Consider the following 18,311-nt stretch of genomic DNA (forward strand, 5'->3'; position numbering starts at 1 on the left):
TGACGCCTGACCAAGGTGGAGCCGGAGGGACGAGGAACAGAGGAGTAGTCCAGGGCTCAGGAGAAACAGGAGATAAGGGGCTGGACTGAACCAGCGGAAGTGGAGCAGAGGAAATGGCAAGTCTAGGAGGAGGCGGGAGAGGGAGGCTGGGAGGGAATACAGGAGATTCATGGCTGAACGGAACCAGCAGTGAAAATGGAGATTCAAGGCTGGGCGGAACCAGCGGAGACACATGAAATTATGTGCTGGACGGAACCAGCGGAGACACAGGAGATTCAGGGCCGGACGGAACCAGCAAAGACACAGGAGATTCAGGGCTGGACGGAACCAGCGGAGACACAGGAGATTCAGGGCTCGACGGAACCAGCGGAGAAACAGAAAATTCAGGGCTGGACGGAACCAGCAGAGAAACTGAAAATTCAGGGCTGGACGGAACCAGCAGAGAAACTGAAAATTCAGGGCCGGACGGAACAAGCGGGGAAACTGAAAATTCATGGCTGGAAGGAACAAGCAGAGAAACAGAAAATTCAGGGCTGGGCAGAACAAGCGGAGACACAGGGGATTCAGGAATTACCTCCACAAACCAGTCTATAAGGTCCATTACTTCCTCCATATACTTCCCAGAAACCGAATGCAGCTCACCTTCAGTCGCAGGAGTGTGGGCAGGGTTTTCCTCCATGCCCTCAATCTCCACCAGTAGTCCCACGATGCACGGTGTTGCCGGCTCACACACCTGGTCAGTCGCGCTCTCGAGTCCTTGTTGTCCGACCGTGAAAGGCTCGGGCTCTGTTGCTGCAGTGGGCTCTAGCTCCATGCGGCGGGATGGCGGCTGGCTGGTCTCTGGGCCGGGAGTGGGGCTGGAGATATCCTCTTCAATGGGACCGATCCATTTTTCTCCAGCACCCACTCCACAAAGGCGGCGAAATCCTCTCTGGGACCGTTCGCTGGTAGGCATGCCAGGGAAGTGGGTAAGGCTTGCCAGATCTAGAAAGTCCCTGGTATGGTCCTCCAGTGAACGGTCCAGTTGCTCCAGACACAGGAGTTGGACAGCTGGGATTGCCATTCTGAGAGGGTGGAAAATAAAAAAAAATATGTTTTCTATGTGTTTGTGTACAAATAATGGTTTGTTTTCTATTTGGTTTTCTAAAAAAAGTACACCTATCTCCTTTCCTGTTTAATCTCTCTCCTACATGTTGCTGGCTCATTAATATTCAACATACAATTACCATACTGGGCAGAAATGCAAATTTAAAAAGTACTAGTATCTATTAAGTTCAGGATATCTCTGGCCAAAAAAGTTACTAGTAACTAAAAAATAAGTATTAGTTCTATTTTTTATTAACACGAATAGTTTAATTAAATACTAGTCACTATTGGAATAAGTACTAGTATCTCAGAATCAGAGAATCAGAATGAGCTTTATTGATTGCTTTATTGTTCACACATACGAGGAATTTGTTTTTGTGACAGAAGCTCCGCAGTGCAACATAACAGCGACAGAACAAAAAACACAATAGGAATAAAAATAAAAAAAAAATACAAATACAAATAGGTGGGTAAGGAATGACAATATACAAATTGACAATGTATGGCAGGTATATTACAATGAGCATTTATGTATGTACATGTATATTATTTGCAAAAATCTTAATCTAATGATTAAGTTCTAGTATCTAATGAATAAGTACTAGTAACTTTACAAAAGACACTAGTACCTAAAAAATAAACACCCAAAGAATAAGCACTAGTATTTAATGAATAAGCACTAGTGCCTAATGAATAAGTAGTACTTAATGGAAAAGATATTAGTGTCTAAAAAATAAGTACTAGTAACATGAAAAAAGATACTAGTACAGCTTATAGATTAAATGTTACAATGGCTTGCCATATTGCAGAGGACAAACTATTGAACTGCAGCGCCATCTGCTGTTCATAAAGAGCAACTGTAATACAGTCTCCTGCTGTCACATAAAAGCACACTCTTGGTCTAGTTACTACTGTGTGTAAAAAAAAGTCTAATATAGTAATTTACACATTAATGGCAGTTAAAATTAATGTAAAAAAAGGCTATGACAATATTAGCAATTTAAAACTAGATACAAAAGTTTTGAGAACTTTGAGAAAGCTTAGCCATAAAGCTTTGAAAAGATTGGAGTTTTAAGGTTTTAAGCTTTAAGTTTAAAGCAGTTTTAAAAGGTCTCATTTTAAAGCAGTTTCAAAAAAATTGTGAAAGTTTTAAGGCAATGCAGCATCCCAGACAAAAGATTTTATAAACCGGTCTGAATATATATATAACTATATTATAGATCAGTGGTCCAAATCCATGTAGCCTTTGAAATGCCTATAGAAACAGAGAGGGGGGAAATGATATATATATACTGTTCAGTTTTTTTTTTTTTTTTGCATAGAACCAATAGTTTTGTGTCTTTACACATCAATGGGTTTAATTTGGTTCAGTTTTTTTTTTATTGTATGATTGCCATCTTCTTCCATTATAGGACTGACCGACTGCAAAGGTTTGTGTTAAAAATCTTCGTTTGTGTTCTACTGAAGAAACAAAGTCACCGACATCTTGGATGCCCTGGGGGTAAGCAGATAATAATTTTTTTCATATTTGGGTAAACTATCGCTTTAATAAAATGTACATTATGTAATTAATATTTATATTTCCATTCATAGTACTTTGTGCACGATAAATGTTTCGTTGTTGTTGTTTCGTTGACTGAGAGGAAAAGCCCACCGACCAATCAGATTCAAGCCTTTTCTTACGTATCTGATCCTGGTTTGATCCATAGGTTTGATCCGATCCCGCCTCTCCTCAACACTTGGTGGCGCTGAAGCGCTAAATCCCACACTAGATCGTTAGAAGAAGAATGGTAGTCAAGATGGACGCGGAGCTGTTGTTATTTTTGGTGTCTGAGAACAAGGAATTATTTGATAAAAACCACAGTGAGTACAAAAACACGAAGCGGAAAGAAGTTCTCTGGCAGGGAATAGCAGACAAAATGGGAGTCGACGGTGAGTTTTGTTGGTGTCGCTTCTTATGCAGTGTTACTGTCAGCGCGTCTAACTTCCATCAACGTGTGTGTGTATGTGTTTGTGTAGTGGAAGAGGTGAAAGCTAAATGGAAAAATCTAAGAGACACATACACCAGGAAAAAGCGTCTGGAGCAGGACGGGAGTCGGGCTGGAAGGGCATCTAAGAAAAAGAAGCAATGGAAATATATGCGAGTGATGGACTTTCTCGACCCCTCCACAGAACACAGAAGGTATTCGAGTGTTTCATGTAAGACTTCAGAGTTAAAATAAAAAAGTCCTATTCATTTGTTTGCCAAATTGTGTTTTTCACTGCCTTTGATATATTTAAGTTATGCTTGAAATGGCATATTACCATACTTTTACCATAAACTTTTTATGAAATTTCTCAATGCAGAGCACACTGAAATCAAGTGGACTTGGCCTCAAATTTCCAGTGTGATATCTTTTTCTTGTTTATTATTAGATTGGGCTGGCAAGCATGCAGACATTTTCGTATAAAATTGGATTCAGTGTTTATAAATAAATATCATTTTTATTTTGAAGATGACAACTGGTGCTGCAGATAGAATGAAACACAATTTGGCATAGTAAATTGATATTTGAAATGTTTAGCAAAGCATAATGCATACTTCCACATTCCTGTTTTCTTTTAATAATACACTTTTACACTGTATACTGCAAAGTATGCTGGTATTCCTCTCATTTACTAAATTTTTTTACTAAATTTCAGGCCACCAAGATGTAGATGAGTTTGTTTTGTCATTGAAACAGATTTGGAAAAACTTAGAATCACATAATTTGCTTATCAATGGATCCTCTGCAGTGAATGGGTGCTGGTAGAAAGAGAGTCCAAACAGCTGCTAAAAACATCACAATAATTTACAGCTAATCAACACGACTCCAGTCCGTCAATTGAAGTCATGTGAATTATAAGTCTGTGTATTTGAAGTAAATCCATTAAGTCAGTTTGGTATTTAAACTCCCGCTTCTGTTCAAAATACCAGTCCATAATCCATAATAATAATTGATCTAGTGAAAATGTCCACCCCGTTGTCCTCTCACATCAAAATTCACTGGCATATTATTATTTTTTTGGGGCGGTTTTCACTTGAAAAACTCTGCTTGATTTGTGATTTCTCACCTGATTCAGATGGTGACTGATTGAGACAAGAAAGCAAAATAATGTATAAAGAACTCATTTTAGCAGGAAGCACTGGTTTAAATTTCAAAACCTTTTGAAGGATTTCTTTCTTACAAACAACCAGCTTTTTGCTAATTTATGTACTGGAATTGTGTGGATTGTGATGTTTTTTTATGAGCTGTTTGGACTCTCATTCTGACGGCACCCATTCACTGCAGAAGATCCATTGATTAGCAAGTAATGTAAAGCTTAATATCTCCAAATTTGTTCTGATGAAGAAACTTATCTACATCTTGGATTGTATGAAGGCGAGTACATTTCCATTTTTGGATGAAGTATTCCTTTAACACATTTTTTTTTCTAGATTAGAACAACTTGATGTATCCAACAATCAAAATCAATAATCAGAAACACTAGGTGTTTATGTGACCAGATTTTCATCTAAAAAAAATGTCAGTTTAATTACACGGACACCAGTTCCTTCACAGCTGCCACCATGTGCACGTTTTTTTTTTTTTTTTTTTTCTCGGTGTACCAATAAATATGTACAAATGGTCTGATTAAGCTTCCATTTACTTAATCAGGTAAAATTTTAGTCTTTTTATAGCATAGTAGGAAACTATCATTTAATTGTGTTTACATTCTAGCAGTAGTTTGCATTCTTTATCTGTACTGTAAGCATTCAAAAGCTCATGGTTATTCACAGTGGTTTTTATCGATGTACAGTGTTATACTGGACAGTTTTCCCAGCAAAATCGAGGATGATGAGCCAGATGAAGACAGCGGGGCCGAACCAGCCAGCACCAGTTCAGGAACATCAGTGACAAGTCCAGGAGCGATCCGGTCTGACATTACGAAGAGAAGGCGATCAGAGACACTAGAGCTGTTGGAAGGATACCTGGCATCTAAAGATGCAAAAGACAGAGAGAAAGATGAACAGCAAGATGAAGTCGATTTATTTCTTCGGAGCTTAGCACCTGCGTTAAGACGCTTACCTGCTTCAAAGCAGTCCTTGGTGAAGCTTCAGATCCAAAAAATCCTTCATGACGCAGAGTTCGGACAGACCAGCTTTTCTCAGATATCCTCAGTGTCACCAAGTAATCAGTTGTTACTACAGTGTAGTGTTGTAAAACCCAGTTGAAATGCTTTTTTTATTGAAAATAAATGTAACTTTAAAAGAAGAGACATTGTGCTGGTTGTACTATATCTCCAGTGTTCTATTCTGAATGTCTAAAAAGAAGTATATGAATACAAACCACAGCTTTCATTTTTATTATATTCAGATAATCATGAACAACAACACATCCAACACTTACAAAACAAGAAACGTGTACAAAAAACTGCTAAAGTAACACTTAACATTTCTTATTTGATCCACACGCTAGTCTGGACAAGAGCACATGAAGCAGATTCACACTAATCCACTCTAATAAATGCTTCAGAATGTGTCGCATGTTATTAGTCTCGATATGCTTCCTTAAACCAGGTCAGTATCCATTATAAAGCATCTTTTGATTTTTATTTACAAGATGCATTCTATAACATTTGGTAGAAACAGCCCAGTATGGTGAATCTGTCTACTTTTTCTTGCCCTTCTTTCCTGCTGCTGGTTTCTTGCAATATTTGGCCTCCAGGTCTGAGATGAGGGAGTTGAATCCGTTTTCTTTGGACTTTTGTCTTTGCTAAATAATTCACAGAAGCCAAAGTCAATTGTAATTATTTTAAAGACATTGTAACTTGAACATATCAGATACCAGCAAAAAAAACATAACACATACAACTTATATAATAGCATATATGCTAAACTTTAGATGGGATGAGCCTGATCCCTTTCGTTTCAGTAAATCCACTACTTTTCAGCATGCGGCTAATGGTTATATACTAATTTCTGATAAAAACTGGCAGTTATTGAAGGACATTTGTCATTTCACCACAGCACATTAAATGAAAGAACTACACAAATAACTCAAATGTCATTTTGAAAACGAATCTCATCCAAATGGTCCTTTGTTTACCTTTGTACAGATTTGCACATACACTAACTTTCCAAAGACTGGAAATTCAGCTTCGCCATCACAGGAATTAATTACATTTTTAAAATCTATTCATATAGAGTACACATTTGGCAGATTAATACAGTTTGTGACATCTTAATGTTTTTTTTTTTTACCTTTATCATAGCTACCAGGCTGTCCTCGCTGTTCAAGCCCATCTCCTTCTGCATTTCCTCTGCCTCCTTGCTCTCTTTTTTTGCCTAGAATGTCAGGATAATTCATCAAAGACTCAAACCTTATAAAAAAATACATATATATATTTAATAGCAAAACTATAGAAAGTGAATCAGCACCTTTCTTTTGCGGTTGTTCTTCTTTTTGGCACTTTCATGAGTAAAGGCTTTGTAGGCTGGCACCTCTTCATCGTCAATGGCTTTCTGAAGTATGTCTTTGACACGCGGCTCATCTTCATAAGTACAGCACAGCGCAGACTCCATGATCAGATCCATGTCACCTTCATGTTGAAGGTAAAGTCTCTTCAAGTCTTCTGCCTCTTCGTCAGAGCCTTTATACTGCTTCTCAAAGTCCAAGATATCTTGCAATGTGATCTATAGCAGAGAATCTTGTCATTTTAGCAACTGCCTTTGGAAAAACCAACATAAAATGCATGGTACAGAAAAAAAATACCTTGGGAAACAATCTTCTCCAGTGCTCCTCCCAATTGCGATCTTGATCAAGGGTGTCCGAGTCTTCGTCCACTATTCCCTGTTCATCATAGACTGCCCTTTGGTCCTTGTCAGCCAGCACTGCATAAGCCTTTCCCAGCACCTGTGGAAATGTTGAAAATGTTAAGTTTTAGTATGCATTTATGTAATGGTCTCAAAAACATAACATGGTAAATCCATAAACCCTGCCGTAAGAATCTGGTGACCATTTGTAGAATGGGAGCAGGTGTGGGACACTGAGAACCACCTCAGACAAAGGGCTTTCAAAACTTAACTAACATACAGACCACAACTGTAATGACTGGAGCAACTTCATTTACATTAATGGTAGTAAATAAGTGTATAAAATGATTGAGCTTAGGATGTTCGTGGTTCATTTCTGACTCCGTTGAACCTAAGGTATTACATGTACTTTGTCACTGCTATGCTGCAATAAACATCTTCAAGGTCTTCAACATCCTCATCACTTGGTTTTCCTAAATTGACCAGCTTTTTGCTAATTTATGTACTGGAATTGTGTGGATTGTGATGTTTTTATCAGCTGTTTGGACTCTCATTCTGACGGCACCCATTCACTGCAGAAGATCCATTGATTAGCAAGTAATGTAAAGCTTAATATCTCCAAATTTGTTCTGATGAAGAAACTTATCTACATCTTGGATTGTATGAAGGCGAGTACATTTCCATTTTTGGATGAAGTATTCCTTTAACACTTTTTTTTTCTAGATTAGAACAACTTGATGTATCCAACAATCAAAATTAATAATCAAAAACACTAGGTGTTTATGTGACCAGATTTTCATCAAAAAAAATGTCAGTTTAATTACACGGACACCAGTTCCTTCACAGCTGCCACCATGTGCACGTTTTTTTTTTCGTTTTTTTCTCGATATACCAATAAATATGTACAAATGGTCTGATTAAGCTTCCATTTACTTAATCAGGTAAAATTTTAGTCTTTTTGTAGCATAGTAGGAAACTATCATTTAATTGTGTTTACATTCTAGCAGTAGTTTGCATTCTTTATCTGTACTGTAAGCATTCAAAAGCTCATGGTTATTCACAGTGGTTTTTATCTATGTACAGTGTTATACTGGACAGTTTTCCCAGCAAAATAGAGGATGATGAGCCAGATGAAGACAGCGGGGCCGAACCAGCCAGCACCAGTTCAGGAACATCAGTGACAAGTCCAGGAGTGATCCGGTCTGACATTACGAAGAGAAGGCGATCAGAGACACTAGAGCTGTTGGAAGGATACCTGGCATCTAAAGATGCAAAAGACAGAGAGAAAGATGAACAGCAAGATGAAGTCGATTTATTTCTTCGGAGCTTAGCACCTGCGTTAAGACGCTTACCTGCTTCAAAGCAGTCCTTGGTGAAGCTTCAGATCCAAAAAATCCTTCATGACGCAGAGTTCGGACAGCCCAGCTTTTCTCAGATATCCTCAGTGTCACCAAGTAATCAGTTGTTACTACAGTGTAGTGTTGTAAAACCCAGTTGAAATGCTTTTTTTATTGAAAATAAATGTAACTTTAAAAGAAGAGACATTGTGCTGGTTGTACTGTATCTCCAGTGTTCTATTCTGAATGTCTAAAAAGAAGTATATGAATACAAACCACAGCTTTCATTTTTATTATATTCAGATAATCATGAACAACAACACATTCAACACTTACAAAACAAGAAAACGTGTACAAAAAACTGCTAAAGTAACACTTAACATTTCTTATTTGATCCACACGCTAGTCTGGACAAGAGCACATGAAGCAGATTCACACTAATCCACTCTAATAAATGCTTCAGAATGTGTCGCATGTTATTAGTCTCGATATGCTTCCTTAAACCAGGTCAGTATCCATTATAAAGCATCTTTTGATTTTTATTTACAAGATGCATTCTATAACATTTGGTAGAAACAGCCCAGTATGGTGAATCTGTCTACTTTTTCTTGCCCTTCTTTCCTGCTGCTGGTTTCTTGCAATATTTGGCCTCCAGGTCTGAGATGAGGGAGTTGAATCCGTTTTCTTTGGACTTTTGTCTTTGCTAAATAATTCACAGAAGCCAAAGTCAATTGTAATTATTTTAAAGACATTGTAACTTGAACATATCAGATACCAGCAAAAAAAACATAACACATACAACTTATATAATAGCATATATGCTAAACTTTAGATGGGATGAGCCTGATCCCTTTCGTTTCAGTAAATCCACTACTTTTCAGCATGCGGCTAATGGTTATATACTAATTTCTGATAAAAACTGGCAGTTATTGAAGGACATTTGTCATTTCACCACAGCACATTAAATGAAAGAACTACACAAATAACTCAAATGTCATTTTGAAAACGAATCTCATCCAAATGGTCCTTTGTTTACCTTTGTACAGATTTGCACATACACTAACTTTCCAAAGACTGGAAATTCAGCTTCGCCATCACAGGAATTAATTACATTTTTAAAATCTATTCATATAGAGTACACATTTGGCAGATTAATACAGTTTGTGACATCTTAATGTTTTTTTTTTTTACCTTTATCATAGCTACCAGGCTGTCCTCGCTGTTCAAGCCCATCTCCTTCTGCATTTCCTCTGCCTCCTTGCTCTCTTTTTTTGCCTAGAATGTCAGGATAATTCATCAAAGACTCAAACCTTATAAAAAAATACATATATATATTTAATAGCAAAACTATAGAAAGTGAATCAGCACCTTTCTTTTGCGGTTGTTCTTCTTTTTGGCACTTTCATGAGTAAAGGCTTTGTAGGCTGGCACCTCTTCATCGTCAATGGCTTTCTGAAGTATGTCTTTGACACGCGGCTCATCTTCATAAGTACAGCACAGCGCAGACTCCATGATCAGATCCATGTCACCTTCATGTTGAAGGTAAAGTCTCTTCAAGTCTTCTGCCTCTTCGTCAGAGCCTTTATACTGCTTCTCAAAGTCCAAGATATCTTGCAATGTGATCTATAGCAGAGAATCATGTCATTTTAGCAACTGCCTTTGGAAAAACCAACATAAAATGCATGGTACAGAAAAAAAATACCTTGGGAAACAATCTTCTCCAGTGCTCCTCCCAATTGCGATCTTGATCAAGGGTGTCCGAGTCTTCGTCCACTATTCCCTGTTCATCATAGACTGCCCTTTGGTCCTTGTCAGCCAGCACTGCATAAGCCTTTCCCAGCACCTGTGGAAATGTTGAAAATGTTAAGTTTTAGTATGCATTTATGTAATGGTCTCAAAAACATAACATGGTAAATCCATAAACCCTGCCGTAAGAATCTGGTGACCATTTGTAGAATGGGAGCAGGTGTGGGACACTGAGAACCACCTCAGACAAAGGGCTTTCAGAACTTAACTAACATACAGACCACAACTGTAATGACTGGAGCAACTTCATTTACATTAATGGTAGTAAATAAGTGTATAAAATGATTGAGCTTAGGATGTTCGTGGTTCATTTCTGACTCCGTTGAACCTAAGGTATTACATGTACTTTGTCACTGCTATGCTGCAATAAACATCTTCAAGGTCTTCAACATCCTCATCACTTGGTTTTCCTAAATTGGCGAGCCACCTACTGAGGGATTTCCAAAAAAAAAAAAGCAAGTAAGAGTTTTTTTTTCATCTGTTATTTTTGTCAGGGAATCCCCTTGTTTAAAAAAAAAATTAAGGACAAGAGAATTTGGTTTAGTCAGTATTAGCAGGAGTTCTTAAGCCTATCCTGTACAAATTCTGTTTAAGATTCTAACAAACCCGATTCGAATCAGCCCCAAGATAGAGTGGTTGCAGAGTTGTATTGGAACAGTTGTTTCTAAAGTAACTGAAGCAAAGTGCTTAAGTCAAAGTTTCTAAAGTAGTTGGTCTGTTAGAATGCTGTTTAAGATTCTAAAGTAATTGAATCAGCCCGACGCAGAGTGGTAGCAGAATTGTATTAGACCTTTTGTTTCTAAAGTAACTGAAACAGTTGTAAGTTTCTAATGTAATTGAAACTCACTGTGAAGTTGTTATAATTCTGATAAAATTCTAAAGTAAATGAATTGACCTAAAGCAGTGTTGTCAGAGAATCATTTCATAACTGTTGTGTGTGTTATAGTGTAGTAAGTTGGACACACCGTGACTTTGTGAAGTTTAAAATGTAAACGCAGTGTTGATTTGCCCTACGAACTGTGGCTATGTAAACCGTTTTAAAAATATTACATAAAACCCCAAGTAGTGTGGTTTTGTCCAACCTACTGATGACACCGTTACATGTTTAACAGTTTAGTGTAGTGAAGTGTAAGGCCCGATGGAGTGTGTCTGGTGAAGTGCAAAATTTGGTTTAGAAGCCAGGCGTAGTGCTGGATGTTTTATTCATTTGTGTCCAAAGCACAGGAGCTGTAAATAATTGGACTACCAGGTATCTTAAAAGTAACTAGATAATGTTCAGTCAGTGAAGCTGAAGACAATTCAATAAGATTGTGAAAATGGAACAGCTGACAGTTAAATACAATCACTCAGCATGGCTCAGTACGAGTGGGCCCCTACGAGTGGGCTGTCTCAAATAAAATAAAAAAAAGTGTACCAAAATTGTTAATGCACTTCAAGCTATTTTTTTGCGTGATAAAAAGGTAACAAAAAAAAAAACAAGATAAGAAATGAAAACAGAAAACAAGTCTCGTTACAGCAGGGGGTACTTTTGACCCTGATAACATTGATCCTGTAGAGATTTTGTCAAAACTGGAGATGGTTGTGGATGTTTCTAGTGTGTCAGATGAAGATGCTTGTAGACTTATGATCTGCATAGCACACTCATTAACTAGTGCTCACACAGGAAGTCTGTGACAAAAGAGCAGACAAAGGTGCAAGGAGAGTCTCTCTTCTTATAATCGCTGGGGCTAATTTGGTTAACAACTGAAATTGGAAAGCATCCTCTAGCATTTGCATCCAGTTTGTGGAGAATGTTCAGCTGTTACAGTGGTTTGCCAAATGCAACTAAACAAAACCTCATGTTTAAGTCTGCATTAATTGCACAGAGTAGTTAGCACATGTGAGAACCCATTGCTATGCATGAAGATGTAAATCCACCATATGAGCAAATCACTTCCAAAACGACAGTATTTCAATGCAAGAAGTCAAATGAAAGCTTCAGAATCTAGATACTTTCAGTTGCTGTAAACCGTAAATTCAGAAGGTGTTTCTCTCTGTTATACATGAGTATTCCAGTTTGCATATCATACCAACCGGTCGACAGATGACGCCATCGCCACTGCCATCCAAAAAAAAAAAATATTTTTATCTGCACTGTTTGTGAAAATGTATGATACATTTTTTAATTGCATTCTGTGATTAAATGTCTATAGCTTTGTTGTTTTTAAAGTGTAAAGATTTTTATGGGGAAAAGGAGGGGAAAACATCTTTTTGATCTTATTATAGCATCAAGATTTTTGTTTAAAATGTGTACCCTTCTGGAGAAAGATGATCTGCTCATCTGAAGGAAAGGAAAACCGGTGGAGCCAGGGGACTTCCACAAGAGAAAGGACTTCTTAAAGTACGGAATGATCATCAGAACCAGAAAATCCAGAGATATCCAGAACTCAAAGCCTAAAAGATCTAGAAACCCTGAGACCCACAATGGCATGGATGGACCTGATGGAACTTCACAAACTGCAAAAACTAGAAAAGGCTAGAAGGACTTTTCCAAACTGAAACGAATGGACAATGGAAAAGAGAAACAACGAGATCAAACCATTTTCAGAGACTATGGACAGCATCCGAGATGGAAAACAAGAAATGAGAAATGCACAAAGACAAACTCTGCACGTGACACCAGAAAGAGACTAAAATATGCATACTCGAATGCAGAACATTGTCTACTGAATGCACACGTGCACAAAGGACGTCCACACTGGACACAATGGACACAATGCAAGTGACAAAATGAAAACACACAGACAGACACACATTATGGTTTTTGCCCCTTTGGCTAGGAGCTTTCTGCTCTTCTTTGCCAACCTTTATCAACCTTTTAGGTTAATAGAAGACTTTTAATTAAAACAGTTTTGGGTACCAGACAAAATACAGTTTTGTTAACTGATTCTGGGTATCAAACAAGACCAGCTTATAACTGGTTTTGGATAGCAGACAAAACAGGATCCGGTAAAGAGACTAGATCTAATATTCCTGGAGTGGAGATCTGATCTAACAAGGTGTTTGGTGAGATTTATTTGTAGAAGTACAAGTGTTACTAAGTACTAAGTTAGATGCACTAGAGGGTTAAATGTTGGGGACTACTTTAGATGACACCAGACCATTCAAGAAGGTTCTAAAAGGATTCTGGGCAGAAGTGATGCATTAGAAGTACAGTGGTTCACGAACCTGGAACTTGGTGGTGGCCAACTCATCACCAGGAGCCCTATCTGGATGGACCTGCAGAGAGACTTTATAATACCCGCGTCTGATCTCGGAGTCAGGGGCTTCTTTACAAACACCCAGAACTTCATATAGGTTCGAGGTCTTAAAGAGCTCCTCACACTGCTCCAGTAAACCCATGACTGCGTGAGGGAGAAAAAAAAAACCACTAAATCATCCATCAATATATTAACTGCACAACATGCAAAATAACGTTTTTTTTTACGTGTTTGTATATGAAGTCTAAACATTTATGGTTTTATGGTCATGGAAAAAAATTAATGGAAGTCTGACATTTATTGTCATTTTAAAAAAATTTAAGTTTAAGATTAGCTTAAATGTTTTGAATATGAATACAGAAACACTCATACATCTGACTTACTTTGCAATAATAACAAGGTTAGTTCAAAGCAATTCAACTTAATGTTTTATGAAACATCTTACCAGAGAGATGACGGTCACGTTGAAAATGTTCAAATATGCCAGACAGAAAACAACAACTCAACGCTATCCGCACACAGAATAGCGTTTCCTGTAGCAGGTCGCGCCAAATTTTGACGCTTTGTGTAAACGTCACAAAACGTCATGACGTATGACCTGTTTTTATACAGTCTATGGCGCGTAGGACAGCTGTTAGTGAAACGTAATATTCATAACTACAAATTATTTAACAAAAAGCCTATTTTTTTCTTTTTCAGTTGTTTTCGGAATAATTTGAAACTACATGTTTATTTAATTTTAAAAACATTGCACAAAAAAAAAAATCACTTTTATTATGCATTATAGGACCCGGATTATAATTGTCGCTCGCTGTTGTACTTCCGTTGATTACAGCCCACTGTTTCCTAAAGTATGTTTACCGTCATTTGCTCACTTTAATGATCCCTCAATGCAGACTTTAGTTTAACACAGGACAACAGCGCGACTTCCAGGTTCGTGAGTTTTAGTTGCAGGGACAATGTCTCGCTGCGTCGCGTTACAGACGCATCTAGCGTCCGTGGTGGAGGCGTTAGTTCACGCCGCGATCGCTGAGATGTGCAAACTGATGGAAGAGGATACGCTGTCATTTTTGAGCGGTGATGTTTCTGGAGATCACTGTGAAAACGACAATGTTGAGTCAAGAAAGAAGATGGAAAAGGAGGAGAGAATGGTGAGAATGTAAGATTATGTTGTTTAGAGATCTGCGGCCTGTTACCTCAAACATGCGACGCGTTCGCAGCTCTATAAACGCGTTTGTGCATATAGTATAAAGATCAGCGCGCGATTTGCGCAGGTCTCAACGCATGTCAACGCTGCCGCTGTCAACATGTCAAATACGGAGTTTTTAAAAGGCAACAGAGATCACGCAATGTAATAACAGGAAATAATAATAATGTTGGAATTCAGTGTAAACATGTTTTCCACAACAAGGCTGTTGAAAGATTTTGAAACTGACAATAGATGGAATGCATATATTATATATTGATCTACATCAAGTAGGCTAATTTGTAATCATAAATTCTTTCAGAAGCAGTTTGCATCTGTCATGGAGGTACTGGGTAACGAGGCTCTGGGGAAGATAATCAAACTTGTTGACGAAACCAAATTTCTGTTGGATCTAGAGTGTAAAACATTTTCAGGGAAGAGGGCAAAGCGGCCTGGCAGCATTCTGAATATTCTGTCTGTTGGAGGACTTGGTAAGAAATGTATTTCAGTGGTTATTATAAGCATACAGTGTGTAATTTTAAATCAAAGTTTTGTTTTTTTTTAAATTATTGACATATGTACATTTTAGAAGAGGAACATTCTTACGATGGAAGTGCGAGAAGCCTGGAAACAAGAACAAGAAATGAGGTAAACTGAACAACTTGTACATCAATGCTATTTATATTCGAGGCTATTATGTTGAATGTTATTTATTACTGTGATGCAAAGCTGAATTTTCAACAGACAGCTATTACTCACATGAACCTTCAGAAATCATTCTATTATGCTTCTTTGATGTTTAAAAAGCAGTTACTATAATCATCAATATTTTTGTGGAAATTGTGGTATACTGCCTTTTAAAATGTAAAGGAAGGACAACTTTATTTGATCAAAAGTGATAGTAAAGACATCAGAAATATTTCTATTTCAAATAAATGCTGTTTTTTTCTATTCAGCAAAGAATGTATCCGCGTTTCCACAAAAATATTAAACATCAGAACCGTTATTAATATTTGAGCACCAATAATAATTATAAATTTGTAATCACAATATGTCAAGTCAAGTCTGCTTTATTGTCAATCCTTCCATATGTACAGTACATACATACAGAGAATTGAAATTGCGTTACTCTCAGACCCTTGTTGCATACAGATAACACTTGTCTTGGTGAGCATACGATATAATTTTAAAAACAAACAAAACAAAATCTTAATTATTCCTAACTTTTGACTGGTAGCGTAAGTCTATAAGACAATAAAGTCAGTAGTAAATTGCTTGGCTATTTTATGATTAATTACCGGTACATAACTACTTTATGCTCGCAGTCTGATGAGGCTGTAGAAGAGCGTCCAGAATCCCCACTGACTTTGGCTGTGACGATCAAAAATGAATTTGGAAAAGTCGACTTGAAGTCCATCACTACAGGTATGTGAATGATATATTCAATTACAAATTAATGAAATGAGTATGCTCTATTTAATGAATCGATCCAAAAGACAAGTTGCCAGTGTATAGAACTGCATGCTGAATCCGTTAGAATTTAACTGAATTAACACTGTGTTCGATCAGATATTTCTATGCTCTCCTGACAGGTCACTTTAACGCTACTCCAGAAGACAGCGTAGCTTCTGTTTTGCCAGAAGACAGCAGTGAAGATCCTCAAGATTCTGTTGCACTCTTTGGAAAGAGATCCTTTATTTGTTCAGAGTGCGGCAAGAGTTTCTCTTCTCAGAGCAACCTCAAATCCCATCAGCGTATTCACACTGGAGAAAAGCCTTTCGGCTGTGTTCTTTGCGGCAAGGCTTTCGCCCACAAACAAAGTTTGTCTGACCACCACCGCGTCCACTCAGGAGAAAAGCCGTTTGTTTGTAAAGTCTGCGGCAAACGCTTCGGGAAAGCCGCACACCTCAAAACCCACGAAATAATCCACACCGGCGAAAAACCGTTCGGCTGCAACGTTTGCGGGAAACGATTCAACATTGCTCAGAATCTTGCCAGGCACCAGCTCACCCACACCGGCGAAAAGGAGTTTCGATGTTCAGTGTGTCAGAAAAGTTTCACACGGGCCATAACGCTAAAGACGCATCAACTTATCCACACAGGCCAGAAACCGTACTCCTGCGTGTCCTGCGGGAAGGCCTTCCGGCACGCCGTCAATCTTAAAAACCATGAGCGCATCCACACGGACCAGCGGCCTTTCAGTTGTGACCTGTGTGGAAAGACCTTCAGGCAGGCTGTGAATCTGAAAATTCACAAACGAATTCACACGGGTGAAAAACCCTTCAGCTGCAAGGAGTGTGGGAAGAGCTTTAGTCAGCAGAGTAGCCTCATTTCACACGGCCGCACTCACTCTGGAGAAAAACCATTTGGCTGCAATTACTGCGATAAGTGGTTTAACAATACGAACAGTCTAAAGTTGCACCAGAGGGTCCATACTGGGGAGAGGCCGTACAATTGTGAGTACTGTGGCAAGTGTTTCAGTCAAGGAAGTCACCTGCGTACTCACAAACGCCACGTTCATGGAGGGGGGAAGCAGTACATCTGCGATAAATGCGGAAAGAGGTATGCAGATCCCCGCAATCTGAAATTGCATAAATGCGTTTATGCATAAATGTAGTGTTGTAGATGATCACAAATGAAAATCATTTCATACATCCAAGATGTAGATGAGTTTGTTTCTTCGTCAGAACAGATTTGGAGAAATTAGATCACTCACTAATGGATCCTCTGCAGTGAATGGGTGCCGTCAGAATCACAAGACCTCGCAATTAACCACACGACTTCAGTCCATCAGTTAACGTTTTTGTGAAAAAAACAAACTCATCTGCGTCTTGGATGGCCAGAGGGTGAGTTAATTAGCATTTTTGGGTGAACTGTTCCTTTAATTATTTTGAGTTGTGGAATTTACATATTTATTGGCGATAATGTGGATTGTCTCAATTTGTGTGACAGTTGCATTTAACATCACAAAATATCATAGATTAGACCATCAGTTATATCATAGAACAATTTTTAATTTGATTTTAGGACTGATTTGTAAAAGTTACTAGTAATCACAGATAGCGATTTATTTTGAATGATGATATTATATTTTGTACATTTCTTTATTAGCGTGGATCCTAAATGAAAAAAGCACTTGTACGCCTTCATATTTATGTTTGATATGTTTAATTTAAACAAAATATTAACAAAAAATAATATTCTCATTGTCTTTGAGACTGATATTGAAGACAAAATATGTCAAAATATCCTAATGTTAATATTTATTTTATAATTATAATATTATTTACAGCCCCAGAGGAACAAGATGTATAAACATAAATATTAAAGAATAAATGGCATTGCTATGGTCAAATATTAATGTTAATATTTTTCTTGCCCTGTTTTCTGTCAGAACACTTATATTTAATTTATGACATTTTGCCAAATACAGTTTTCAATAAAGCCTTGTTCATCTTGTGTGAGTATCTTTGTCTGCTTTTAATTATAAATTATAGTACATTGTTAGTGAAGACTGCAAAAACAGGATATGGTCGAAATTTGTGTATTGCCACTCTATAACTGCATAGTCTGCAACGTTTTTGGTATGCATGGAATACATACATGTTCTAGAACATTTGCACATATTTTGAATTTGGGCTTATTCTGTGTGCTCCTACAGTGTGTCAAATGACTGTTTAAAATATTAATATACCATGTAGTCTCAGTTCATTTGAGATCATAAAGTGCAATCAACCAGCAGTATTGGGTATGATGCATTGATAAGTAATTAATGCAATTTGATTACTGTTCCTTGAACAAGTAAGGGATTGCTCTTAATTTAGCTGTAATTTAATTACAAT

General features: G+C 37.7%; 3 protein-coding genes across 10 annotated transcripts; 2 read left to right on the forward strand and 1 right to left on the reverse strand.

Annotated features, from left to right (window-relative positions):
• The first annotated feature begins 2,715 nt into the window (after positions 1-2,715).
• Positions 2,716-8,439, forward strand: si:ch211-207i20.3 (uncharacterized). 2 transcript variants are annotated; one of them, XM_052610839.1, is made up of 3 exons: positions 2,716-3,018; positions 3,106-3,268; positions 7,985-8,439. In XM_052610839.1, the coding sequence occupies exons 1-3, from the start codon at positions 2,874-2,876 to the stop codon at positions 8,397-8,399; spliced, it is 723 nt and encodes a 240-aa protein (XP_052466799.1). In that variant the 5' UTR covers positions 2,716-2,873; the 3' UTR covers positions 8,400-8,439. The 2 variants fall into 2 exon arrangements, with proteins under 2 accessions (XP_052466799.1, XP_052466800.1); XM_052610840.1 differs by lacking the exon at positions 7,985-8,439 and adding an exon at positions 4,906-5,360.
• Positions 5,436-13,871, reverse strand: dnajc9 (DnaJ (Hsp40) homolog, subfamily C, member 9). 5 transcript variants are annotated; one of them, XM_052610835.1, is made up of 6 exons: positions 13,729-13,871; positions 13,252-13,427; positions 6,861-7,001; positions 6,527-6,781; positions 6,350-6,433; positions 5,436-5,861 (listed from the first exon to the last, which is right to left on the reverse strand). In XM_052610835.1, exons 2-6 carry the CDS (start codon positions 13,423-13,425, stop codon positions 5,757-5,759), a joined length of 759 nt encoding a protein of 252 aa, XP_052466795.1. In that variant the 5' UTR covers positions 13,426-13,427; positions 13,729-13,871; the 3' UTR covers positions 5,436-5,756. The 5 variants fall into 5 exon arrangements, with proteins under 5 accessions (XP_052466795.1, XP_052466794.1, XP_052466798.1 ...); XM_052610834.1 differs by lacking the exon at positions 6,861-7,001 and adding an exon at positions 9,941-10,081 and having other exon boundaries at positions 13,729-13,870; XM_052610838.1 differs by lacking the exons at positions 6,527-6,781; positions 6,861-7,001 and adding exons at positions 9,607-9,861; positions 9,941-10,081 and having other exon boundaries at positions 13,729-13,870.
• Positions 13,872-14,008: 137 nt separating this feature from the next.
• si:ch211-207i20.2 (uncharacterized protein LOC568537 homolog) lies at positions 14,009-17,928 on the forward strand. Of its 3 annotated transcripts, XM_052610830.1 has the most exons (6): positions 14,009-14,434; positions 14,792-14,960; positions 15,059-15,117; positions 15,795-15,894; positions 16,062-17,031; positions 17,157-17,928. In XM_052610830.1, the coding sequence occupies exons 1-6, from the start codon at positions 14,243-14,245 to the stop codon at positions 17,203-17,205; spliced, it is 1,539 nt and encodes a 512-aa protein (XP_052466790.1). In that variant the 5' UTR covers positions 14,009-14,242; the 3' UTR covers positions 17,206-17,928. The 3 variants fall into 3 exon arrangements, with proteins under 3 accessions (XP_052466790.1, XP_052466791.1, XP_052466792.1); XM_052610831.1 differs by having other exon boundaries at positions 14,795-14,960; positions 16,062-17,928; XM_052610832.1 differs by having other exon boundaries at positions 14,303-14,442; positions 16,062-17,928.
• Positions 17,929-18,311: the final 383 nt, after the last annotated feature.

Source organism: Carassius gibelio, chromosome A12 (genome assembly GCF_023724105.1).
Source record: "Carassius gibelio isolate Cgi1373 ecotype wild population from Czech Republic chromosome A12, carGib1.2-hapl.c, whole genome shotgun sequence".
NCBI lineage: Eukaryota > Metazoa > Chordata > Actinopteri > Cypriniformes > Cyprinidae > Carassius > Carassius gibelio.

Excerpts from the sequence above, each read along its gene's own strand:
- si:ch211-207i20.3 (XM_052610839.1), top strand. The coding sequence starts at position 2,874 with ATGGTAGTCAAGATGGACGCGGAGCTGTTGTTATTTTTGGTGTCTGAG. Across the intron at positions 3,019-3,105 it reads AGACAAAATGGGAGTCGACG|TGGAAGAGGTGAAAGCTAAA; the intron begins GTGAGTTTTGTT and ends GTGTTTGTGTAG. Across the intron at positions 3,269-7,984 it reads CCCTCCACAGAACACAGAAG|TGTTATACTGGACAGTTTTC; the intron begins GTATTCGAGTGT and ends ATCTATGTACAG.
- dnajc9 (XM_052610835.1), bottom strand. The coding sequence starts at position 13,425 with ATGGGTTTACTGGAGCAGTGTGAGGAGCTCTTTAAGACCTCGAACCTA. Across the intron at positions 7,002-13,251 it reads TGGCCACCACCAAGTTCCAG|GTGCTGGGAAAGGCTTATGC; the intron begins GTTCGTGAACCA and ends ACATTTCCACAG. Across the intron at positions 6,434-6,526 it reads AGAACAACCGCAAAAGAAAG|GCAAAAAAAGAGAGCAAGGA; the intron begins GTGCTGATTCAC and ends CTGACATTCTAG.
- si:ch211-207i20.2 (XM_052610830.1), top strand. The coding sequence starts at position 14,243 with ATGTCTCGCTGCGTCGCGTTACAGACGCATCTAGCGTCCGTGGTGGAG. Across the intron at positions 14,435-14,791 it reads TGGAAAAGGAGGAGAGAATG|AAGCAGTTTGCATCTGTCAT; the intron begins GTGAGAATGTAA and ends AAATTCTTTCAG. Across the intron at positions 14,961-15,058 it reads TCTGTCTGTTGGAGGACTTG|AAGAGGAACATTCTTACGAT; the intron begins GTAAGAAATGTA and ends TGTACATTTTAG.